Consider the following 26,919-nt stretch of genomic DNA (forward strand, 5'->3'; position numbering starts at 1 on the left):
TGGGACCAATTAACGACCTTTTCAGGTTATCCTCACTGCCGATCACAGGGAGACGGGTTAATCCCACTTCCACACAAGACAAGAACTCTTTCCTTTTAGAGTACGACTTTCTCACCCCACCATATGATGGAGACTGGGATGATATTTTTGAAGCGAGGACTCCATCTCTCTCTCTCTCTCTCCTCTCTCTCTCTCTCTCTCTCTCTCTCGCTCTCTCGCTCTCGCTCTCGCTCTCTCGCTCTCTCTCTCGCTCTCTCTCTCTCTCTCTCTCTCTCTCTCTCTCTCTCTCTCTCTCTCTCTCTCTCTCTCTCTCTCTATCTCTCTATCTATCTATCTATCTGTCTATCTCGTGCCAAATTGACATCAACCAGATGAGAGACTCCATATTCTTGTCATGATTAGCAGCCCACACAGAGACCAGTCAACAACTTTCCCCAAGCGACCGCAGACAGAAACTCACCAGGAGGGCGAGTACCACATTCAACAGCGAGACACGAGGCCACCCGACCAACCTTCCACCCTCGAGCTTTAGTCTCGTCTCCATGATAAAACCCAAACTCCCACCTTCAGATTACGGTGGAGACAGGACAGTGACTTAAGCGGGTCAATTTGAATCTCAAAGCCTCCCTCCCTCTCTCCCTTTTGTCTCTTTGTCCTTATTCATACTCACACACACACACACACACACACACACACACACACACACACACACACACACACACACACACACACACACACACACACACACACACACACACACACACACACACACACACACACACACACGTGCGCAGACTTAAATGTGTCTATACTGGGCCAAATGCTAAGAACTTATCTTCAGCCATAAATCGTAGCTCTCCTTGTGTCTGTGTGTGAATTAACTGGTTAAGGATTTAGACATCCAGCCAGTTTTACTCAGCCAGCTTCATGAGCAACGGTCTAAACTCACATCAATACACCACCCGAACTGTCTGAGAGATTAATGTAAGGTTTTAAAGGCGTTCCTGCCATGTGACTATACTGCCATTTAGTGACGCTATAGGCGGTTAAGTCTTTCTGGTCAAACTATATTCTGTTTACCGTATTTTGTTATCGCTTTATTTATTTTTTTCTTCATTTTATGTTACTGATGTTATTCTGGAGTCATCTCATATTTTTATCGTATGATAGTCAATGAGTAGGGGCGGCACAGTGGCGCAGTGGTTAGCGCGGTCGTCTCACAGGAAGAAGGTGCTGGGTTCGAACCTCGGGGTAGTCCAACCTTGGGGGTCATCCAGGTCATCGTCTGTGTCCAAAGACGTGTAGGTTAGGTGAATTGGCCATACTAGCTTGTCCCTAGGTGTGAATGTGTGTGTGTGTGTGTGTGTGTGTGTGTGTGTGTGTGTGTGTGTGTGTGTGTGTGTGTGTGTGTGTGTGTGTGTGTGTGTGTGTGTGTGTTGGCCCTATGATGGCCTGGCGGCCTGTCCAGGGTGTCTCCCCGCTTGCCGCCCAATGACTGCTGGGATAGGCTGCAGCATCCCGCGACCTGAATTCGGATTAGCAGTTTGCATAATGGATGGATGGATGGATAGTCAGTGAGTTGTTAGTTAACTTTTGTTCATCTACTAATCGTACAGGAACTCATCTCACTGGTTTAGTTAATGGGGAATACCATTCTGGAGTTCATGTGACAGAATGATTGTGGTTTAATAGCATGTTCTGTCGCTGCTTTATGCAACATACTGTAATACACTCTCTCCAGGTTTAGGGGCCCACGACTGGATGGACTATGGTTTCAATGAGGAATGTGTATTTGCATGTTTGGTCTAAATTTAAAAATCCTCTCTCCTAAAATCATGGAATGAACATCAGACCATAAAAAGGCAAATCAGCCTTTGTTCTGGTTCTTCTTGAGAAAAAAAAAGAAAAAAACTCTGCATTCTTGACTCGCTTACAACTCTTACCACTCTCCAGACTCCGGACTGCTTCTTGCGCACTTCTAAAGTCTTCCCCTGTTCAAACAATTTGTGTGTGTGTGTGTGTGTGTTTTAAGTCGGTTCCCTTTTTAAGTTTTTCTTAGAGCCGTGTCCTAATTTTCCACTTCTCTTATATTTACCATATTTGCGTTTTTCCCTCACCAAGGTGTGCACGCGTCAATTTTACTTTTGAAAAAATAAATCTCAGTCCTGTATCTCTCTGCAACCGAGTAGGCCAAGCTTTGCTCATCTTCATATATATCACAAGGAAAGCCTTGCCGGGGATCATTTTTGGAAGTTTTGTCACCCAGCCAACAAAATTACTTACAGATTGTTTTTTTACCGAGTCGGATCAGTAAAGTCAGTGTAGCAAATCGAATCAAATCAAATCAATTTTATTTGTATAGCCCAATATCACAAATTACAAATTTGCCTCAGTGGGCTTAACAGCAACACAGCATCCTGTCCTTAGACCCTCTCATCGGATAAGGAAAAACTCCCAAAAAAACCCTTTAACAGGGAGACAAAATAGGAAGAAACGTCAGGGAGAGCAACAGAGGAGGGATCTCTCTCCCAAGATGGACAGCGTGCAATGGATGTTGTGTTCACACAATTTACGTAACACAACATTGAAAGAGGATAACAGAATTATAATGGACATAAAATTTATGAAGAACATGATGCACAGTCCTAGCCAAGACCACCTCGCCGACCAATAGCTGACGGTTTGCCAAGAACCTCCAGGCAGGCTTTGCCCAGGAGCTACAAAGACTTCATCGACTCCCAGCATCTGACTTTCTCCAGGGATTACCCAGGTGGCTTAGCTCAGGGTACACTACACACAACCTGTAGTGGGACATCAGCTGAGACCCGCCACAGCTGGACCTCCTTTCCTGTCAACCTTGACTCCCCTACGGGTTCATTCTCGGCCTCCAGTTGGACCAGATCATCTCTACAGCGACGCGCCATCTCAAGTAGGCCCAAAAATCACGTCTGCTTCTTCTGATAAGAGACGATGTTGAATAGCGTCTAAGTTCTTCATTTTAAGCCTTAGAAATACTTTAACCCCCCTTTTTTTTACGGTGCTCCGCCGTCTCTGGTGTTTCTGAAAATCACATTCCCTCTGATACCATCGCCAGACTAAGTGATAAGCTCTGTTTGGTATTTCATTTACCTATTTGATTCTGATTTTCCATTTATACATTTATTCTTTCATCTATTCATTTACTTATTTATTCTATGTCAGTAGACATTTAGCTGTTAATACATGGCTCTATGATTGAAAGTCGTTGCCTGTGTGTTTCTCTAAAGCAAAGGTGTAAATCCCTGTAATCAAGAATTTAAACCTTCAGATCCGAAACTGATTAATTTGGCTTATCTTAAATTCCTAAAAAGGAGGTGGTGCCCTTAAATGTATAACAAGAGCGTTAATAATATTGTAGCCATATGGCGCTACATCTACTACTAGTAGTACTACTACTACTACTACTACTACTACTACTACTACTACTGGGCGGCACGGTGGCCCAGTGGTTAGCACTGTCGCCTCACACCAAGAAGGTCCTGGGTTCGAACCCCGGGCTTGTCCAACCTTGGGGGTCATCCCAGGTCGTCCTCTGTGTGGAGTTTGCATGTTTCCCCCGTGCCTTCGGTGAGTTTTCTCTGGGTTCTCCGGTTTCCCCCACCATCGAAAAGACATGCATGTTAGGGTTAATACTCCTGTCTGTGCCCCTGACCGAGGCATGGCAAGACGAGCTGGAGTTGGTGGGCAGCTGGCAGCTGCTCACTGCTCCTAGCTACACAGCTCGGCTAGGATGGGTTAAATGCAGAGAGAGAATTTCCCCCCACAGGTAATAAAGTACTACTTCTACTACTATGACTACAACTACTACTACTTTCGGCTGCTCTCATTAGGGGTCACAAAGAGGATCATCTGTTTCCATCTCTTCCTGTCCTCTGCATCTTCCTCTGTCACATCAGCCACCTGCATGTCCTCCCTCACCACATCCATAAACCTCCTCTTTGGCCTTCCTCTTTTCCTCTTCCCTGGCAGCTCCATATTCAGCATCCTTCTCCCAATATACCCAACATCTCTCCTCCACACATGTCCAAGCCATCTCAATCTTGCCTCTCTTGCCTTGTCTCCAAACCGTCTAACTTGAGCGGTCCCTCTAATATACTCCTTCCTAATCCTGTCCTTCTTCATCACTCCCAGTGAAAATCTTAGCATCTTCCACTCTGCCACCTCCAGCTCCGCCTCCTGTCTTTTCATCAGTGCCACTGTCTCTAAACCATATAACATAGCTGGTCTCACAACCGTCTCATAAACCTTCTCTTTAACCGTTGTTTGTACCTTTCTGTCACAAATCACTCCTGACACTCTTCTCCACCCACTCCACCCTGCCTGCACTCTCTTCCTCACCTCTCTTCTGCACTCCCTGTTATGCCCCATTACATATATTGCTACATATTCAAGGTTGAATATAGTTTTGTTTTATCAGGAAAATGACTTGAATTGAGGCAGCACGGTGGTGAATTGGTTAGCATGGTCGCCTCGCAGCAAGAAGGTACTGGGTTCGAGCCCCGGGGTTGTCCAACCTTGGAGGTCATCCCAGGTCGTCCTCTGTGTGGAGTTTGCATATTCTCCCCGTGTCTGCGTGGGTGTGCTCCGGGTGACCTACATGTCATGTAGGTCAGGTGAACTGGCCATACTAAATTGTCCCTAGGTGTGAATGTGTCGGACCTGTGATAGACTGGTGGCCTGTCCAGGGCGTCACCCCGCCTGCTGCCCAATGACTGCTGGGATCGGCTCCAGCATCCCACGACCCTAAATTGGATAAGCGGTTTGGATAAAGGATGGATGGATGGAATTGAATTGAAAAATTCAAACCTCATTCTCATTCCATCTCTCTTTCCCTTTCTCTTTCCCTCTCTCTTTCTCTCTCTCTCTTTCTCTCTCCTTCACAAACACACACACACAAACACATGATCACATAAACACTCTCAAAACCTCTCTGGACCTTGCCAAGTGCTAGTAAACCTATCTTAAAGTCGTAAACTACAACATTCGTTAGGGGCCTTCCATGTATCTCTCTTTGTTTCCGTACGTCTGAATTGATGTGAACTAATTGTTGGACCCTCTGGTAATTTCTTTATGCATGCTCCAGGTCAGAAAATCACAGGAAGTTGAATCAGTTAATCTGGACATAACGACGTCTAATCCAGCTGATATTAGTCAGCAAACAAGGTCATGAACAATGACTGAGATATTGGTTTAAGATTTTAACTGGATTTCTATCATGTCGCTATACTGTCATCTACTGACCACAGGTGGTTCGGCCTCTCGGGGTCACACAATATGCTTTCTGTTATTTGAATTTGCTATTTTCTTTCATTTTTATCTTGTTGATATTATTTAGTTAGCAGTCTCGTATAAGATTGTATTTTTATCAGATAGTAATCAGAGTTGTTAATAAACGTCAGTTCATCTACTGATAGTATAGAACGTATCTACTGATAGTATAGTATCTACTGATAGTATAGTATAGTTTTGTTAGTAATATAATTTTGGAGGAGTATTTAAAGTGACAGAGCGATTACTGTTTAATCACATGTTCTCTTGGTGTGCTATGCAACACGCTATGAGACAGTTCCCGTGTTTAGAAACACTATCGACTGACAATGGTGTTAAGCTGCGTATGTGATATTTGCGCGTATGGTCTGAATTAAATAATCCTCTCCCCTAAAATCACGGAATGAATATCAATGGGGAGGCGGATCTCGATGCCGCTGTGAAAGTCACCCATACCGCCTCTGAAAACACCCAGGGCAAAGGATGAATAAAAAGCCAGGTTCGCCCATTCTGTTTAGTTAAGATATTATGTATATGTATGTATGTATGTATGTATGTATGTATGTATGTATGTATGTATGTATGTATGTATGTATGTATGTATGTATGTATGTATGTATGTATGTATGTATGTGTATATATGTATGTATGTATATATATATGTATATATATATGTGTGTGTGTATATATATATATGTATATATGTATATGTATAGATAGATATAGATAGATATAGATATACATATACTTTCTTTCAAAGACTCTTCTCAGATTAGTTTTTCCAAGTCTTTTCTTATATTTTTCTACTTACATTTTTTTCCTCTTATCAAGGTGTGTGCTTATCAACTATTATTATTATTTTCTCTCTTTTTTTTTTTTTGAGCAAGCCTCAGTTCCGTATCTCCTTTCAACCGAGTAAGCCAAGCTTTGATAAATTTTTGCACGACAAAGAAAGTCTCGTGTGTGATAATTTTCAGGAGTTTTACCATCCGGCCAACGAAATTATTTTCAGATTATTTTTACCGAGTCGGATCAGTTAAAATCAGTGTAGCAGATTATTATTGGACTTTCGTGTGGTATTGTATGAGGAGGTTGTGGGTTGCAGAGAAGTATGTAGGAGTGGCGCAGGGTATGTATGAGGTATGGGGGGAGTGTGACAGTGGTGAGATGTGCGGTAGGAATGACAGATGGGTTCAAGGAGGAGGTGGGATTACATCAAGGATCGGCTCTGAACCCTTTCTTGTTTGCAATGGTGATGGACAGGTTGACGGATGAGATCAGGCAGGAGTCTCCGTGGACGATGATGTTTGCGGATGACATTGTGATCTGTAGCGAGAGGTGGAGGTATGAACTGGAGGGAAGAGGAATGAAATTCAGTAGGAGCAAGACGAAATATATATGCGTGAATGAGAGGGAGGACAGCAGAATGGTGAGGATGCAAGGAGTAAAGGCGATGAAGGCGTATGAGTTCAAATACTTGGGGTCGACTGTCCAAAGTAACGGGGAGTGCAGAAGAGAGGTGAAGAAGAGAGTGCCGGCAGGGTGGAGTGGGTGGAGAAGAGTGTCAGGAGTGATTTGCGACAGAAGGGTACCAGCAAGAGTTAAAGGGAAGGTTTACAAGATGGTTGTGAGACCAGCTATGTTATATGGTTTGGAGACAGTGGCACTGACGAAAAGACAGGAGGCGGAGCTGGAGGTGGCAGAGCTGAAGATGCTAAGATTTTCATTGGGACAGGATTAGGAATGATTATATTACAGGGATAGATCTGGTTGGACGGTTTGGAGACAAAGCAAGAGAGGCAAGATTGAGATGGCTTGGACATGTGTGGAGGAGAGATGCTGGGTATACTGGGAGAAGGATGCTGAATATGGAGCTGCCAGGGAAGAGGAGAAGAGGAAGGCCAAAGAGGAGGTTTATGGATGTGGTGAGGGAGGACATGCAGGTGGCTGGTGTGACAGAGGAAGATGCAGAGGACAGGAAGAGATGGAAACGGATGATCCGCTGTGGCGACCCCTAACGGGAGCAGCCAAAAGTAGCAGTAGTAGTAGTTTCGCCCAGACGAACAATGCAGCAAAGACCACCTCGCCTACCAACGTTTGATTCTTGCCAAGATCCTGCAGGCAGTCTTTACCCAGGAACTACAAAGACTTCACCGACTTCCAGCATCTGACTTTTGCAAAGAATAACCCGGGCAGCTTTGCCCAGGGTACGCTACATACAACCTGTTGCGACATCGGCGAAGAACCACCGCAGCCTGGGTAACTGGGTGCCTGGCAACCTCGACTCCCTGTGAGTAAGCCTTCCACGGCTCCTCTTTGGCCTCCAGCTGAACTGAATCAGACACATCATCTCATGTAGGCTTGAGTCACTTCTGCTGCCTTTAATAAGAGTTAATGTCGAATAATAATAATCTGACATCTTCATTTTAAGCCTTACAAACTTTTCAATTACCTCACAGCATCCTGCCTTCTCTCATCTGATTTCATACTCCTTTATACCATCGCCAACTGGGGGATAAATTCTAGTTTGCCAATTGAAAGGGATAGTTTCATTCATCTATCTGAGTCAGATTTTCCATTTACTCATTTATTCTTCCGTTGGTGGGAATTTAGCCATTGATAAATGTCTTCTTGAAAGTCATTGTATGTGTTTCTCTAAAAAGTGAAAACAGAAATCCCTGTAATCGAGAAGTTACTTCTCCAGATCTGAAAGTGATTAATTTGGTTATTGTTACATTCATATGGCAGTAGGCGGTGCGCTCAAAATGTATAACGAGGGCGTAATCATACTGTTGCTATTCTTTGCTACACCAGCGCTAAGAGAGGCTAGTCAGCAACCAGAAGGTCACCACTTAGAAATTCCGAGGACTGGGACTGGGCTAGTCTGTCCATGTTGGGCTGGACTGACAACCGGGGGGAGGGGGGGTTGTGATTCTATCAGAGATCCAGATATTGCCAGTTTACTGATGTGTCCTTGAACAAGGCAGTTGACATCATCTGCCCCTGCAGGGGACACTGCTCTATGGCTAACAGTGCTCTGCGGCTAATGCTGCTCTGCGGCTAACGCTGCTCTGCGGTTAGTCAGGGCAACATAGGCAATAACATGACAATTATCTGCTTTAACAGACGGATTAAAAAAGTAAAAACATAGCTTGAACCCAACAGTCAGCTAGCTGCTCTGCTCGATTACGTCATTTTTTAAACTGTTGGTCCGTAGCACCTCCGTTTGCATGTTTGAGTACTACTATGCCCTAACTGCAAAGGTGGGGAGAAGCACTCGGGTTATAGTTACTCTGCTTATTGTTTTACCTGTTTGCTCTCCATCCGCTCAGGTGTTTCTGACGGAGTGTGTCGGCCCACTGCTCATCTACCTGATGTTCTACTTCCGTCTGCCGTTCATCTACGCTCCCAAGCATGACTTCACCAGCAGCAAACACTGGGTCGTGCAGTGAGTGTCTGCTTACACGACACTCACAAAGATCTGCCATTATCCCACCGCCATGTATCACACAATCCCAGGCTTTGCAGTTAACACGGCAACAACGGCTGAAACGTATTAACTATGTTGACACAGGGTCAGGGCCGAGCGCCATGGGCTGCCGGGGGGAGGAGGAGGAGGACGGTGGGGGGGGGGGCTTCAATGTATTAGTCAAAGCTTAACATGTTAACTGTGATGGGTATGCTACTGTAATATTGTGTCTCCACTCGCCGCAGCTTGGCCTGCATGTGTCATTCCTTCCACTACATCAAGAGAATCCTGGAGACGCTGTTCGTCCATCGAATCTTCCACGGAACCATGCCACTCCGAAACATTTTCAAGGTGGGAGGCATATATGAGTTTTACAATGAATTCAGTTTTTTTTTTTTTGTGCATGTGAAAGCACACACATTGGTACGAGTGTTGGTTCGCATTCTTTGAAAGGAGAAAATACAACCAGAAAATGAAACCATGTATTTTTTTCTTTATTATTTCTAAACCTATTGGGCAGGGTTTGCAATATGTTGTTTGTAGTTTGTCACTTTGAGAGTGTGTATGTATAGAATGTGGTGAGTTGTGTTGTATGCCTATTGTGGTGAATGCATGTTAAATGCAGCAACACCCGAGTCCAAGAAAAAAAATTCCCTATGCAAAACCTATAGTATTATATAAAGATAATTGCAGCAAACATGTATAAAAAGGTCAATAAAATGCAATAGAGTAAAACAAGATACAGTCAAAATACAGAATAAAACATCAGGAAAGGCATGGCAGTTATCCTGTTCCCTTCCTTCTGGCCAACTCACTGCTCAGATACAGATGAGATGCAAGTTAATCCATCAATTACACTGGTGCTACAGTTGTCACTATGTGTTTTAATAACTTGACCTTTGAGTCTGGTAAATTATTTGATGCTGTGACTCTAAAGCGTGTTCTTGTTTAGATTCCAATGTAACATGGAAGTCTATCTGGAGAGTTTGCCTTTAATATGGTCCCATTGCTATTTCAGATCTGTTGCTATTACTGGTGCTTTGCAGCCTGGATGGCTTATTACATCAACCACCCTCTTTACACCCCACCCTGTGAGTAGGAAATCACTCTGAAGATCACTTAAACAGTCTTTGCTGGTTTTCAACATTGACTAAATCCCCCTTTTCTTGGGCCACATGTCCACAGATTATGGACAGCAGCAGGTAAACCCCGCCCTTTACATTTTCTTGGTAAGTCTGTTAGAAAGTTGTGTTAAAATGCGTTGTTTATTTTATTTTATTATTTTTAGATAACCATGTATATGTCTGCATGCACAAGGAATCTGACCTGTTGTGATACTCACATAAAAGACACAATGGACGGAGGGGTACAATATCACAATACTCTGAAGTAGGAAGGCAAAGCATATCTATCATCCAGAAAAGGGTACCTAAAAATTTAAGAAAATCTGTGTAACTGGGAATATAAATTGGGCAAAGGGACTAAAGCGACCTAGGGCAAAAATAAATGTCTTTTCACAGATTGAAAACTATACCATAAAAAGTGTGAATGGTGGGTATCTAGTATGCACTACAGACACAGTGAGTATTGTTAAGAAGGCTATAGGACTGGCAAAGGAACATATTAAATATATGGGTTGAACTTTTATACATGTTGGAATTATTGGTCAAGAAGAGAATTTCTGATTGCTTAGCTGGGAAAAGATTGATACTAGCTTGCTCATATTTGCGTGTCTATATCCCCCCCAGTTCTGCCAACTTGGAAATTTTTCCATTCATGTTACCCTCCGTAACCTCAAACCTCCAGGTGAGCTGTCTGTCCCCGCTGCCACAGGCAAGAGCTTCTTCTTTTTCTTTTGAGGTAGAACTAGTAGGATTTGTTGCTTGCGGTTTGTAAACGACATTCAAAGTTGGCCCCGCCTCCCCGGCGCAACGTCACCAGAAGGACACGCCCCCTGACCGCAGTTGCCAGAACAATGGCTAACTCCGCGTCGCTCTTCATCCACGTTATCATGAATCCCACGGCACTTCTAGGCAAGACACCGTCCTCTCCTTCAGTGCTCACCAGCGGGTGAAAGCCAAACCCAGATCTGTCCGCCTGGCGTTTCGCCTCGCTATATTTGTGTCTTTTCGGCGCTGTGTCCGCCATTGTCGTAACTTCCTCGACCTGGCACCTGGTCGCTATGTTTTTATAGAGTCCTGCTGACCAGAGGTTAATGCCGTGTTTGCAAAGGAAATATATGTACGTGAGACAAACTGAGCTAAATAAGGAACTCTTTTAATAACTTCCGCTCTGCCGGAACACATGAATCCCTCCGCCCCGCCTCGTTCCTATTGGTCAGCCTCATTCCTATTGGTCAGCCTCATTCTATTGGTCAGCTCCAGTAATACCACAGTTAACGCCCAGATACGTCCCGTTCACTGCAAAATAAGGAAATGCAGGCGGAGGACAAGGTCTCTGCAGATAGGCACCGCCACACACGTCTAGTGGGTCATAAGTGATGATTGAGGGATTATTTATGTATGAGTCTATACACTGATTCTTTTTTCTATAAATTTATTTCTGATTTTTCAATTTTTCTCCCAATCGATCCCTATTTTAGTTGAAACTCCCACCCTCGTACCGCATGCGTTGGCCAACTGCATCTCTCCGGCCGGCAGTCTCGAAGGAGACGCCTCGCCACTTCCGCGACAAGGCTACTCCAGGCCTCACCACTGCTTTTTTCCGACTCACCCAGAGACGCATTGATGTGACGAACACAAGCCGGCTCCGCCCCCCTCCCGAGGACAGCGTTGCCAATTATTGCTGCTTCACCGAGTCCGGTCGGATCTGCCGAGACGGGGGCGCGAACCCCCGTCTCCAGTGGGCAACTGCATCGACACAAAGCCGATGCTTAGACCGCTACACCACCGCGGACCCCGACACACTGATTCTTAAGAAAATCCTACTCGTTCTACCTTTAAACAACACACACAAGAGTTCATTTGCTTTCCTAGGTCACCATCGTACGTAAGCAACACACCGACCATTCAAGGGCGTACATTAATGTGCCGTGTCTCGTTTAACCACACATCCCAGGTTCCAAAGTGAAGAAGATTCCACGTCCAACCAAGAACCCCTTCACCTGGATCTTTGCTTTGGTGTCTTGTCCAAACTATACATACGAGGTGAGCAGATTCGTTAATCATCTGTCTTCAAATTAAGGGGGTTGAATGAATAAATTGTAGATGGAAATGATCCATGCAATAGAGCAGAGGCCTCATCTCCAAGAACTTTTTTTTTGCCTTTCAAAACATTTCATTCTTGCAATTTTCTATTTCACAGTGAGTTTAAACAGAATTTGATCCCTTGCAATGTGGCCAGCGCCCTGCGTGTAATACACATAAACACCGACAACTTAAAGCACAATACACAATACTGTAGCCCTTCACGTTCTCTGTGCAGTTACGGATGCAGTGTTGCTGCCATCTACTGGTTATGTGCTACTGCACCTATGAATGTACTTTAATGTTTGTGTTTTCATTGGTGTAAATGTCCCATTTGCAGCTGGGTTCTTGGGTGGGCTTCACGGTGATGACCCAGTGTGTCCCAGTGGCTTTCTTCACCATCGTGGGCTTCATCCAGATGACAATATGGGCCAAAAGCAAGCACCGGAGCTACCTGAAGGAGTTCCGAGATTACCCAACCCTGCGCTCCTCCATACTGCCATTTATTTTGTAAACACGGGAGATGAGACCGGCTGTTGCACACACTAATTTCCCTCCCGCCTTACTGATCAGCCCCTTGTCCGCTGTGCCGGGTGGGGCCTCCCAGTTTGGATATAAAAATTTGTGTCCTGGCCTTCCAGACAGATGGAAATCATGAGGACCACATGTGACACAAACTCAGTTGTCACACCATATCAGGGAGTGACAGCTCGATTACAGTGACTCAGATGGTCGGGTCACCAACTGTGAGAGCCAGTTGGACCCCTTAGACTTAAATTCACCAGAGTCTTAACTTAATAACATTTTTTTGATGTGTTTAAATGTGACTTCTAGACCTAAGAGGGGGGAAAAAGAAAAAACGCTAACCTTTTTACATGGCTTTGTTGTTAGTTTTAAATCTCTTCAAACTGAGAATGTCCCTCAGCTTTAAGTATTCACATTGCCTCCACAACATAGGCTGGTCTAACCAGTTAACATCAACAGCTTTCTCATGAAGATGGAAAATGACGCAATCAAGACTCGCACCTGCAATGCCACACCAGCCCAAACATGGCGCCTCCTTCCACAACGAGAAAGAGATACTTGAGTCTGTGGTCTCCATCTTTTGTCTCTGAACTTTTACAACCAAGTGTCTTTCATATTGCCGTAGCGTCATCACTTTTGAACTGGGGGTTTTGCACCCTGATTCCAGCAGTGTCGGCTTGTAAACTCTCAGATTCACATTCTCCATTTTGGGGGGGAGTGCAAGAACGTCTTTTCTCTTCTTTTGGTCTATGGGAGTTAGGAGTGGATCTCCAGTATTTGGGATCAAATTTATCCTTTGCATAGGAATAACATTTACAAGTAGAAATTCAGTAGTGCACCTATTTAACCCAGGCAAGCTTTTCTCAGAATATGACATTAGCAGAAGAAAAAAAATATAGATAAAATGAGGGATGGTTTTGTTGAAATAGACTTACAGTGTTTGGAGTGAGTAGGTCACTTGTATCTGTAGTAGCTACCTTGTTGGCAATATTAAATTTACTGTGAAGGCGGCATGCCACTGTCACACCCTCAGGCTTTGATGATTGGGTTTCAAACAGTGACACTGACCCATTGAAATATTTATTGTTTTCAAGGCTAACTATCGATGGGATGGTAATAAATATCACACAAGGAAATTTAAAGAGAGACAAGAGCTTTGTTATTTATATGCTCCCTGGGAGCAGTGTCAACACCAACGAAGAAAAAAAATGAGGAGGTACATTACAGATGTGCAATACATTATATGGAATGATACATTTTCAAATGGCTGGCTTGGACCACAACCTGAATGCAAACACACAACTGACAAACTATTAGAAGTTGATAACACAGAATATTGCATTTGATCAAGTTCCCTACTCCATAAAAAGGGAATAGTGCCGCTGTGTTAACTTTTAAAACGTGTTCAGTGTTACAAAAAACAATTTCCTTTTTTCTTTTTTTTTGCGTGTGTATGCAGGTAGATACTGTTTGGCTGCACACCATTTTTTGGTAGCATCCATCTGCATCTGTGTCTCAAAAAACAATCATATTAGGATGGAATGCAGGAATTTCTAAGAAAGATGAAGAAAAATAAAGAATAAAAAAATAAGGCAACACTTCATAACAACTACACAAATGAAGCATTAGTTAAGTATGAGTAACTACTGAATTCATCATTTGTAAAGCAAGACATGCACCAATGGTTGGTGTGTTAACAGATGTTTTATAAATACTTATTGATACTGCAATTCATGATTAATTCAGACAGTTACTAGTTGTTAAGTATTTTGCATGACCTCATCTAGAGTGAGGACTATCTATGCCTTACAAATGAGATTGAAAGGCCAGCAGTACCTTGACACTCACAAAAAGGATCATAGAAAGTGTAAGTACATGATTAACAAACTATTTAGATGTACATGTGTGTATGAATTAATTATGAATTGCAGTATTAACAAGTATTTACAAAACATATATTAACACACTCTAACCATTGGTGCATGTCTTGCCTTACAAATGATGAATTCAGTAGTTACTAACACTTGACTAATGCTTCATTTGGGTAGTTATAAAGTGTTGCCCAAAATAATATTTTCCCTTGCCAGAAGGTGGCACAACATCATACTGGTTATATCTGAATGTTCTACATCAGCAGCTATTTGGTGGCATGACGAATAAGTCAAGAGTCAGTCTTTGTTGACATTTGATGGATGAGATGTGACTTACTGATGACTTCCTGATGAAATTCAGTTCACCTTATCGTATGAGAAAAAGAAAATGCACACCAGACGTGCCTATATTTTTCATTTGTCAAAGTAACTTACAGACACCCTTTCTGATTAGACAAGGAGGTGTAGGTTCTGTTTTAGGTTATAAGGATCGATACAATTGTCAGAGAAGCGACTGGCTCACCATTTCTATTACGGGCCTAACTGGGACAGCGCTGTAACCATCCATTCTCCATTTCCCAATCATTTGTTAGTCTGTAGGTGGTCCACTTGGTGCAAGGCTGAGTTTATTCCAGTGGCTGTACCCCCAGTCTCCCAAAAGCTCAGTCTTCCTCCATTTTAAAAACCAAGGACGTAAAAATGTATTCCATAATCGACAAGCGCATGGGCCAGATGGGTGAAATGATAATCGTTCCTCGAGGACCACAATGAGAGGTACAATAGGATGACTTTCTTTTAAGTAATTGGTCATTCTCATTGACCGAAGTGAATGTCACCGTGCCCCCCCAACCCCCCACCCTACTAGTCCCCCCCCCCCATGTTTCCCTGCTATCGTGGAGATGGGCGATACCCTTCCGAGAAGGAACACTTGCATGCACGGCGGGGTCATTGCGGCGGCGCTTGCTCGTCGGCAGTGAGGGCCAATGTCGGGTCGGCCGCTTCAGAGGTCTTCATCTTCCAGGAAGTGGGTCCGCTGCAGCACTTTTATGTGACGCTCGTAGATTTTGAGGGCAGGCCCAAGCCGGATGGACAAGCCGGTCAACACATCGCTGCGCTGCATCAAGAGGAGGGACTTCCCATCAATTTCCTGTGAGGATCAGGAAGAGAATGGAGGTCAGCCCTATGTTCCCTCGGCCCTGTGGGTTTGCTATCGAACAGGTTAGCTATCAGTTAAGGTAAGTGTTGGGTTAAGGTTAGGTAGAAGTTGAGGTCAGGTTAAGCTAGGTTAGGTTGAGTTTAGGTAAGTTCAATGAAACAGGGTTGAGTTTAGGTAAGTTCAATGAAACAGGGTGGAGGGAACACAGACACGCTCCCAGAGAATGTTAGCGGACTGCTGAGAGACCCGTCTGAATTTGTTTCTGTACAGTAATTAATTGATGAGGGTCATGGGATATGCTTAACTGCTGCTTTGCAACTAGCACATTTTAGCTAAAGATAGCAACTGGCTGATCAGCACTTGAGTTTATATATCTACACAGTAAACCAGTGACTTTGCAACTATGTGCTACTGAGAAAGCTGTGTGTTATTCCTACCGAAAACTACTAGTTGATTTCAGCGTCTAGTGTATCTTTGACCACTCGGGAGGGAACTCAGTTAAATCAGCTGGCATAGTGATGTACAGGACTTTGGAGTAGATGTGTCTATGCTTAAACTCGTATCATGATTTCAGACAGATACACCAAGGACAGTATGTAAACTAGGCGCCTTTTTGAGTAACGTTCTGCCTCTCTTTAAACGACTCAGCGTGTGTTAAAAATCTATTCTGGTCGTTTACTATTGTACTGTTGTTTTGTTTTGCTTGTACTCCATACCACGATTTGTGTGGTCTAGAGTAAATAAATCCATCCGTCCATTATCTGAACCACTTATCCTGCTCTCAGGGTCATGTGGATGCTGCAGCCTATTCCAGCAGTCATTGGGCTGCAGGCGGGGAGACACCCTGGACAGGCCGCCAGTTCATCACAGGACAAACACACACACACACCCCCATCCATACCTAGGGACAATTTAGTACAGCCAATTCACCTGACCTACATGTCTTTGGACTGTGGGAGGAAACCGGAGCCCCCGGAGGAAACCCACGCAGACACGGGGAGAACATGCAAACTCCACACAGAGGACGACCCGGGATGACCCACCAAGGTTGGACTACCCTGGGGCTCATACCCAGGACCTTCTTGCTGTGAGGCGACCGCGCTAACCACTGCGCCACCATGTTGCTGTAAATAAATCTAAATCCGAAATCAGAAACTTGCACACTTACATATGGCACTCATGACCACGCGGTTTGAGTCCACCAGGTGTACTTAGTAGGCAGCGCACTCACCTGCGTTCGAAAAGCCACGGCCTGCTCAGGGAATCCGGCGGCTGAGAAGTAACTGGCCACGTCTGCCACAGTCCACTGCAACAAGTTTTGGCTCATCTTTTCTTTTTTCACAATGCTAGAGAGAAAAGGGGCGAAGGGAGTTAGAAGAACCGTGACCAGAAAATCGGCTTTTCTGCACCAAGTAATGTCCTCCTTCATTGTCTTTTCAAGCTTATCCATGGCATTTAATTCTCCTGGTGTGACCCTTATCACTGAAAAAAAATTGTCCATGTGCCTTAAAGCCGAAATCCGTGCCTTTTATCCATCTGTATAAAAGGAGTCAGGTTATATAACACTAACTACCATCTTTACCAGTGTTGGAGACACTCTCTAGTCTCCGTTTACCACCGATGTGTTTATTTATCCCCCCCCCCTTTTTATCCCCAATTGTACCCGGCCAATTACCCCACTCTTCCGAGCCATCTCAGTTGCTGCTCCACCCCCTCTGCCGATCCGGGGAGGGCTGCAGACTACCACATGCCTCCTCCGATACATGTGGAGTCGCCAGTCGCTTCTTTTCACCTGACAGTGAGGAGTTTCACCAGGGGGATGTAGCGTGTGGGAGAATTACGCTATTCCCCCCAGTTCCCCCTCCTCCCCAAACAGGCATCCTGACTGGCCAGAGGGGGCGCTAGTGCAGCAACCAGGACACATACCCTCACCTGGCTTCCCAACGGCAGACACGCCCAACCAGGCCAGAGGTAACACGGGGATTTGAACCGGCGATCCCCGTGTTGGTACGCAACGGAATAGACCGCCACGCTACCTGGACGCCCCTGCTGTTGAAATCTTTTGACCGGGTAGGACAAACATGAGTGCAGTGGCAAATGTACATGTTGGGAACAACTCTAGCTAGATTTGAACAAGATGCTGATGTGGCGTTGCTTCTATTGGACAGACAATCAATATTGTTGTGGAACAGTGTTATGATACAGTTTGATGAAGTTTTAATTACGTTAGACTGCCTGTGTTAACTTTGGTCCCCAAGGATGCCATTTTTCCCTCTTTTCTCCCTAATTGTATCTGGCCAATTACCCCACTCTTCTGAGCCGTCCCGGTTGCTGCTCCACCCCCTCTGCTGAACTAGGGAGGACTGCAGACTACCACAAGCCTCCTCCAATACATGTGGAGTCACCAGCCGCTTCTTTTCACCTGACAGTGAGAAGTTTCACCAGGGGGATGTAGCGCGTGGGAGGATCACGCTACTCCCCTCCAGTTCCCCCTCTCCCCTGAACAGGCGCCCCGACTGATCAGAGGAGGCACTAGTGCAGCGACCAGGACACATACCCACATCTGGCTTCCAGCCTGCAGACACGGCCAATTGTGTCTGTAGGGACGCCCGACCAAGCCGAAGGCAACACAGGGATTCGAACCGGGATCCCTATGTTGGTAGGCAACAGAACAGACCGTTGCGCTACCCGGACGACCAAGGATGCCATTTTTCAGAAGGACAGGAGCTGTTTACTGCTGAGCCGACGGCACACAGGCGACAATGGCTGCTACACCTGGTTTATAGTCTGAGAAATTCAGCTGCAACAGGTCTATTTCTCTCTGCCGCCTACATCAAACTATATGAGACCACTGTTCTGCCATAAAATCAATTGCCTGTCCAACAGAATTGCCACTTCATCATTACGATTCAAATGGATAAAAGACCTGCTTATTTATGGCGGAAAGTAGCAGATTGCAGCTTTAAAGGTTTACAGCTGAAGTATTTAAGAGAATCTATATGCAGGAGAGAGGCAGAGGGTTAGGGTGTCAAACTATAGCGGAGAGAGTGCATTATGGGATTTGACCAATCTGTTGAGACCGTGGTGGTCGGAGGGACCAGTCTCCTTCTTAACCGCAAGATACTCACAGGTCATCGCTCTTCCCGCCGTTCATGACGCCGTCTTCAGCAGACGTGAAGGAGGCGATGTCTATCTTCTGTTTGAACTTGACGCCTGTCACCAAGAGGGAGGGAAACAAACGGCTGTGAAACTTGCTGGAGATGATCCTATTATTACAGTGAGGCTGCAATCGAAGGGCTGCACCGGGGAAAAGGCTGAATATTGATTAGCTGTAACGTGTCTGTTAATTTTGTTTAACATAGGACAACCCTTTGCTCACCATCAGAAAGTTTGAACACATTACACAGGAGATGGATGCGAAATTTTGCAAGCCCTATACAAAGGTGTCCACGGGGAGACCGCACAGAACTGTGTCGATAACAACACGGCACAGTGATAACAACACACATTTTAATACACTGCAATGACTTACCCTATGAATTGCTCTGATCCTTTGAGGAATTTAACTTTTTTGCGGGAAAATTCAATTGCCCAATAGCTAAAAAAAATTAACAATTTTTTATGAATCCCCCCCCTCCTTTTCTTCGCAGTTGTACTTGGCCAATTACCTCCCTCTTCGAAGCCATTCCGGTCGCTGCTCCACCCTCTCTGCCGATCCGGGGAGGGCTGCAGACTATCACATGCCTCCTCCGATACATGTGGAGTCGCCAGCCGCTTCTTTTCACCTGACAGTAAGGAGTTTCGCCAGGGGGACGTAGCACGGGGGTGGGAAGATCACGCTATTCCCCCCAGTTCCCCCCTGAACAGCTGCCCCAACTGCCCACAGGAGGCGCTAGTGCAGCGACCAGGGCGCATACCCACATCCGGCTTCCCAACCGCAGACACAGCCAATTGTGTCTGTAGGGACGCCCAACCAAGCCGGAGGTAACACGGGGATTCGAACCGGTGATCCCTATGGTGGTAGGCAACGGAATAGACCGCTACGCTACCCGGATGCCCAATAGCTGAATATCTATGTTAAACATACTAACTTCCATACAGACTGCCAAGTGTAAGCAACATACGTGTTGCTAACAACTAAGTAATATTTGCTGGATTAGTGGAGTAACTTTAAAAATAACGTGTTAAAGCTGCAATTTTGAAAATTAAAATGCAAACAAATGTAATTTCTGACACTGTCTATCACGAGCGTTTTTAAGATGATTGCTCGTGCATGAATATCAGAATCATAATTTTAATGGTTACCATCATGATAAACCACATTGCATTTTACATCTTAACTCTGGCTGCAGAATGTCTGAAGAAAAAGGGGAGTTGTTGTGGCTGACAAGCAGCTATAGCAGACCATATTTTGTAGACCTTTACCAGCAGACACTACAATATCAGTGGCTAAAACTCAAGATTTCAACCAGGGTCTTTTGTCTGGCAGCGGGGAAGGTGCCATTACCCGTGTCACGCCAGGTGTCACTGAGTAACATGAAAACTGGGATTTTCAAGGTTGCATCTTGAACAGGCGGCAATGGTTGAATCCGAGCAATACCATTTGAGGTGCACATTGGACTATTTCAAACAGATATTAGCAGCAACCGCTATCAAATTTGCATTGGGCAACATGTCATCAATTCAAATGATTAAAGGCTGTGAAACATAACGTACAGCTCAGCTCCGCAAAAACAGTTGTAAGTTGAATGCAACGCCCACAGAACTCAGTCTTGTTCCGAGGGTGGAGGAGAACAGCTTTCAGCATAAAAGCAGTCACTGGAAGTGAGCAACATACAGTTGGTGGAATGGAGTGGGGTAAGTTTGTGAAGTATTTGAAACATCTGAACGGCCTTCAAGCCGCCTAATCGTAAAAGCCCAAATGATAAGACGTCCTTTAAAATAGGTGCCGGGATGGCCAACTCCTGCCGTTGACGTTTGTGCCGTTTAATCGGAAACCGTTTTCCGAAACAAGAAGGCCGTCAAATCCTAAAACAAATATCAGCGTCTCCCCTACTATGTATTGCCTTGGGGGACCGGGGGGCCGCGAAGGTAACAAAATATTTCATTGATGTTATTTACCTGATTTATGTGCACTCGTTTCATTTCAGTTCGGTGTGAGAGTGTCTACTGCGTTTTGTTGTCATTTACGGTCATGCTAGTTTCTCTCCTCTGTTGTTTCACCAAGAGCTGAGCAGAGGAGACAGTAGAAGTGAACGTTTTTTGTTTTTTATTTTAGATTTTTTTTCTCCCCAATTGTGTCCCGGTCGCTGCTCCAACCCCCTCTACCGATCCAGGGAGGGCTGCAGACTACCACATGCCTCCTCCAATACATGTGGAGTCACCAGCCGCTTCTTTTCACCTGACAGTGAGGAGTTTCACCAGGGGGACGTAGCGCGTGGGAGGATCACGCTATTCCCCCCCAGTTCCCCCTCCCCCCTGAACAGGCACCCCAACCGACCAGAGGTGCAGCAACCAGGACACATACCCACATCCGGCTTCCCACCCGCAGACACGGGCAATTGTGTCTGTAGGGATGCCCAACTAAGTCGGCGGTAACACGGGGATTCGAACTGGTGATCCCCGTGTTGGTAAGCAACAGAATAGACCGCTACGCCACCCGGACACCCGAGTAGAAGTGAACTTAATGTTACTCGAGTTGACAACAACTTGTAAGTGCAATAAGAGCTTCCTAACAAGAATAATTTATTAATGTAATCCATCTAAAACCAAAGATGAACAGATGTCAACCCCAAATGGCGGAAATTCAGGCCAAAATATCTGCTTTTTAAACGCACCCAACCTGAACCGGGCTAGAAGCTCTGCTGCTGATGGGAGGGGAGCTCGTCATGGGCAGAGCACCAACAGCTCTCCTGCTGATACAGCTGCACCCCCCCCCCCCCCCCACACACACACACAAGCACAGGACAGGCTTTGACCCATCTGGGCTGTCAGAGGGGAAATACTCCTGGCTCTACATCACCGATATTGGTAAGGTTAGGTGCAAAAGTAAATAAAAATGTACACTTAATTCAACTCCATGGGGCGCCCCAGTGGCTCACATAGTAGCACACGCACCACATAAGGCTGAGTCCTTACCGCAATGGCCTGGGTTCGAATCCAGCCCCGGCCCTTTGCTGCATGTCATCGCCTCTCTCTTTCCCCTTCCTTTCCTGTCTCTCTCTCTCTCAACTATCGCTATCAAATAAAGGTGGAAAATGCCAAAAAAAAAATCTTTAATTCAACTCCATACAACCTTGTCGCAATCAGACTACTATTAAACCTCAAGGCAGCGGCTACACCAAGTGGCCAGGAGGAGGTATTACGGTATTTGCCAGGTTCAAATGTCCTGTAATATTTTAATTAATTGGGTTAGCACCCCCCCACCGCCCTTCAAAGCAGTCGACCTGGGGGAAACACTGATTCTGTGGTTGAAAGCAGTTTGAGGACAGAATTCAATAAAGCAAACATCACTAGATTTTAAACAGAAGCACTTCTAAACGACGACGTTAAAGGCTGAAAAAAGAAAGGAAGTGGTAACTCACAGTTGTCAGGGGACAGAGGCAGTGTCTGTGGTCTTCCATCAGAAACCTTGCTGGTCTCATCCTGAAGGCCAGGAGCAGGGAACAGAGGAACAGACATACAAAAACGTCAGTTAGGGCACAAAGTGATAAAGGATAGCGAAGAGACCACCGGTAGACACGTGTTACTGATTGGCCAATTACCGGTCTTGTTCCATTGTCTGGGACCAGCTGGTCAGCGGAAAGGCTACTGTCCTCGGTCCTCCCTTCAACCTCCGCTTTCGCTGTGTTCTTCTGCACATGTGGACTGGTAGTCACAGGCTGCATTGCTGGCTTCACAGTTACGGCTAATATGGAGTGAAACAACTGCATCAAACACTTAACGCAACGCGTGTCTATTCATGACTGATAACTTGCCAACGCCCCCCCCCCAAAAAAGCCAAAATTAAAAAATCTTGCAGATATTCTAAAATCACTATTCCCTCCCCAAAAAAAGAAAGAAATATGAAACAGAAAAATATGTTTAATATAAAATGTGCAGACTATAATGTATATGTGCTCTGATGAAGCATTAGTCTCACGAATAGTGCTCTGCTGTTTTCCTCGGCTGGCCTGTATGTTGGTTAGTCATTCCTTCACTACTGTAACTGCTTAATCCAATTCAGGGTCACGGGGGGGGGGGGGGGGGGGCTGAGGCCTATTCCAGAAAGCACTGGGTGGCAGGCAGGAAGACACCCTTGACAGGTGGCCAGGAACATCACAGCTCCCACCCATCCGCCCTTATACCTATAGACAACTTAATGTTTGGAATTCACCTAACATGTAAGTCAGTCTATGAGAATAAACTCTTGCAGGAAACCCACTCATGCAGAAAGAACATGAAAACTCCATACGGAGGAGCTGGGATCAAACAACAGGAGAACTGTGCCAAGCCGCCCTTCGTGGAGGTTACACCAGGCAAAAGTATTTCTAATGTTGACCAGTACGTCACCCAGCATTCAACCAGCTGTTAGTAGAGATGTCATATTTTCAACATTACAGGATGCTCCAGTTGCCTATATGTCGGGTGTGCATAATGGAGTCTCTGGCCAGTGTGAATACCTTTGTCTTTCTGCATTCCTGGGTGCTGGTGTTCTGCTGGGCAGACAGTAGAATCATAAGCCCAGTCATTGTGTATGAGGGCCCTGGGGCTGGAGGGGGGCAAGGAGCTGGCCCTCCCACCGGCCTTCCAGGCAGAGGCACAGTCCAGGCTGGAGCCAGGGCTGGGGCTAGGACTGGAGCAGGAGCTGGGGGCAGGACGGGGGACGGAGGGAGAACAGGGGGCGGACAGGGCATGGGCAGAAGCACACTGCACGGCATCGTCCTGGAACGCGCGGCCAGGAGACGGCCTGTTCAGCCCATCCTGGCTCTCATCAGCCCCCTCCTCCTCTGCATTACTGTCTGTGTCCATAGCCATAGAGCAGTCCGCCTGCAAATCAGAAGCAGAGGGGCAACGTGAGACTCCCAACCATTAGATATGACGAGAGGCTCTCTAACATGGGATTGCATGAGTAAAAAAAAACCATGAGTGATTAGGTGGACACAGGGCTGAGCTGCGCCCTGATCTATGGTCGGATCAACATATGGTTGACAGCAAGCTTGGAGGGGGGGAGGGGGAAACGGTATTTAATTCAGTGACGGAGCCGACCAGCGAAAATCAAGTTCATTAGTAACACCCACACCACATGTTAACTTCACAAGATATAATAATTTTCTGATACCGGTGCTAAGAGGACGCAGGTCGGTTGCGTGCATTATTTTTTTTCATGTCTACTTCGGATAATTAGGAAGCGTTTTATTTACAAACCTAAAATTTTTTTATTTTTTTTTAGATCCGTGTAGCCTATCGCGGTTCCGGGACGTGGCTTTCATGCGTGCGCTCCGGCGGCAGAGCGTCAACGCGAAACACGCTCGTTACAGATGTCGCAATTTGACCGCGGCGGTGGTGAATAAATTGCCTTCGCAACGTCTCGTCCCCGCCGGCGCTGCACAAAATGTTCGCTCCGAGAGGGGGGGAAAAACCCCCGTTCACCGCTTCGACCGCATTCGCTCTCTCGACGCGGTTGCCTCTGAAACGAGATGCGATGTATTGTGTATAACTAGTTTTTTTTTGTTGGGGGGGGGGGGAGAGAGCGAGGGAGGGAGGGGGGGGGGGTAATAGTCGTTCGCCGGGGCTTTTGTCGACGACCGCCCGCCTGCGTGCAGAGACGAGGTGGCAGCCTTGTGGGGCGAGACTGCGTGTCCAAGACACGGCCCGACTGCGAGCGCGCCGCTGAGCGCGCCGCTGAGCCCGCCCCGCGCCTCCGAACAAGAGCCGCTTATGGCATCTGGCCACGATCGTACCGTGCACACCATCCCAACTTTTAACAAAAGACCACGGCCGCCGGACAGATCCGTTTTTTTTTTTTACTGTTCCCTGTTCTCTCCGGCGAGCTCTCTCTTTTTTTTGTGGTTTTTTTTTATGGGGGGAGGGGGGGTCTAACAGATCCCAGACTGTCGGCTCGTCAAATTGCCGACGTGCTGGGGTGCGTTCCTGTTGTTAGGCCTCCTTGTTTTGTTAATTCTAACACAGAAGCAGATAAAAGGCCGACGGTAGGCGTTTTTCTGCCGCCCCCCCCTCCTCTCTCTCCCTCCCTCCCCCCCATAAATTTCGTCCGAAGTGCGCATGGAGTTCAGGAGTCGCACGGAAGACCTCCCCCCTCCCCCTCCCTCCCTTGTATCGCGGAGCGCTCCCCGGATCGAGCCGCCGCCGCTGCCGCCGCCGCCGCCGCCGCGCGGACCGATGTAGCCGACTCCTAGCGGCCGGCTACCTCCTTCGTAGCCAACCCTACTTTGACTTTGCGCCGGGTCAACGTTTCCTGCGACACACCGAACGACTGTGTAGTCTCTCTGACGCGCGACAATCCGCCTTCGTTCCTCTAAGAATCCCCCTCCCCCTCCTCCCCCCCTCCCCATAACAAACACGTTTCCCCTATCAGTCCCGCACGTTCAATGATGTTTGTGAGACTTTTCTCCTCAAACCCCCCCCCCACGCACACACACACCACCCAACCCCCACCACCCCCTCCTCCTCCTCTCCTCTCCTCTGCCCGCCGATCCGCTCCCCTCCCCTCCCCCGCAACGCAACGCAACGCGGAGTTTCGGGGCTCGGAAGGCGGCTTTTTCGCTTCTGCTAATGGAGGCTTTGGGCCGCGCTGGACGGGACTGGCGCAACTTTTCACCCGTTTCGCTTGTTTTCGTCACATCGGCGGGCGTCGGATAAAAGTAATCTTCCGCCAAGGCCCCCGTCAAATAGTCTACTCCGCACTCGCAGCTTCCATTGTTGGTGTTTTTTCTCTCCCTCGCCCTCTCTCTCTCTCTCCCTCTCTCTCCCCCACCTCGGTAGCGCTCGTACGAGGTACAGCCGCTCCCCGTCTGCGGCAGTTTTGGGTGCACTTGCATTTACTCACGTCACCACTCCCTGTGAAGGGGAGAGAGAAGGAGAGAGAGAGAGAAAAAAACCCACCCCGCTTCTGCCGTAAACTAACCGCATGCCCGTTTCACCTGTCAGTTAGGCATGATATCATATCGCTACATCAGGGGATGAGACGCGTGATGGTGGAGCGGTGCACGGTGCTCGCGTTATACCTCCAAATCCTCCGTCTCATCTTGGTCAGCGGGACCGAGTGCACTGTCCCCGTTGCTCAAATCGGAATGACTGGCTTCTTCCACCACATTCCGTTTTGTCGTTATATCATCTTTTTTCCTGCTCCTCCTCTGGACCTTGGCGGCGTTCCGATACGAAATCGAGCCCTTGTAATTAACTTTCAGCACAGTTTGCTCCGCGATCAGTTTCTCGAGTTCTGCGCAGGTTCGATCTGGCTCGGACCCATGTCGTCTCCGGACCATTCGACAAATCCTCTCCAGATCTGGTCTGGCTTTCCGCGAGCGGAGGGAGTCGATAGTGTCCAAAATCCACTCGCGGTACTTGGATTCGGACATTTTTCTTCTCTTTTCTTTCTTCTTTTTCTCCACTCCCCCCCCCCGGCTCGGTGGGTTCGTTCGGTTTGGTCCTGGTGCGTCAACCTTGTGCCGACGGTGTTTTCGTGAACCGCGGTCCGACTCCGCCAGCCCGGCTGAGAAGCGGAAACCTCGCTGTACGCCTGCGTTGCGTGTGCGCTTAAGGTAGACCGCTCGTGATAGCGGGAGGAGAGAGAGAGAGAGAGAAAAAAAAGAAAAAGTTTCGCCACAAGAGGGATTTAAGGTGGAAATGACGACCCGCTAAGCGCTCGACCTCCGCGTTCTTGCAAGAGCAGGGTGGCGTCACGTTTACCTCCAAGGGGCCACGTACAGGGGGCCCACGTACGGAGGCCCACAGGTGGGGGGCGAAAGCGTGTGCGGGGGTAGGCCGCTTTCACGCCATCTTTCACGTGCTCCGTTGGCTTCAGCAACTTCTGACGCATTATCATCATCAATCATTATGTTGCTCACGGAGGCGATCTGTCCCAATACTGAAACCAGACCCCCACCACCCACCACCACCACCGCCACCCCTACCGTGAAGTCCTCGATGCAATCGGGGATCACACTGACCCGAGTCCCACTAACCTGCGCGGTGTGCGACCTCCCACAGTTCGTACGCGGAACACTTGGGGGACTTCCAGTCTACACCGGTTGAGAGATTTTGACATTGAAGGTGTCGTGAAACAAAAACGTTCACGATGACGTGAACCGACGTGTCAGCAGCTGCAGCCCCGTCTCCGTTACTGTTCCTGCAGACAACGCCTCATTAAAAAGTGTTGGGCAA

The 26,919-nt window shown here is 46.8% G+C and overlaps 2 protein-coding genes across 2 annotated transcripts in view; one reads left to right on the top strand and one right to left on the bottom strand.

The window, feature by feature from the left end:
• The window catches only part of LOC130119840 (very-long-chain enoyl-CoA reductase-like), a 12,812-nt gene extending 316 nt beyond the window's left edge, over positions 1–12,496 (top strand). Inside the window, exons 2-8 of the mRNA XM_056288433.1 lie at positions 8,640–8,755; positions 9,022–9,127; positions 9,795–9,867; positions 9,962–10,005; positions 10,525–10,582; positions 11,855–11,943; positions 12,323–12,496. Coding sequence (XP_056144408.1) covers positions 8,640–8,755; positions 9,022–9,127; positions 9,795–9,867; positions 9,962–10,005; positions 10,525–10,582; positions 11,855–11,943; positions 12,323–12,496 — 660 coding nt within the window. The remainder of the gene's footprint in view (positions 1–8,639; positions 8,756–9,021; positions 9,128–9,794; positions 9,868–9,961; positions 10,006–10,524; positions 10,583–11,854; positions 11,944–12,322) is intronic.
• Positions 12,497–15,263: 2,767 nt separating this feature from the next.
• Positions 15,264–26,328, bottom strand: samd1a (sterile alpha motif domain containing 1a). Its single transcript, XM_056288512.1, has 7 exons — positions 25,761–26,328; positions 23,196–23,562; positions 22,299–22,441; positions 22,119–22,179; positions 18,663–18,747; positions 16,766–16,880; positions 15,264–15,525 (listed from the first exon to the last, which is right to left on the bottom strand). The coding sequence occupies exons 1-7, from the start codon at positions 26,112–26,114 to the stop codon at positions 15,379–15,381; spliced, it is 1,272 nt and encodes a 423-aa protein (XP_056144487.1). The 5' UTR covers positions 26,115–26,328; the 3' UTR covers positions 15,264–15,378.
• Positions 26,329–26,919: the final 591 nt, after the last annotated feature.

This window comes from Lampris incognitus, chromosome 10 (assembly GCF_029633865.1).
Source record: "Lampris incognitus isolate fLamInc1 chromosome 10, fLamInc1.hap2, whole genome shotgun sequence".
NCBI classification, from domain to species: domain Eukaryota; kingdom Metazoa; phylum Chordata; class Actinopteri; order Lampriformes; family Lampridae; genus Lampris; species Lampris incognitus.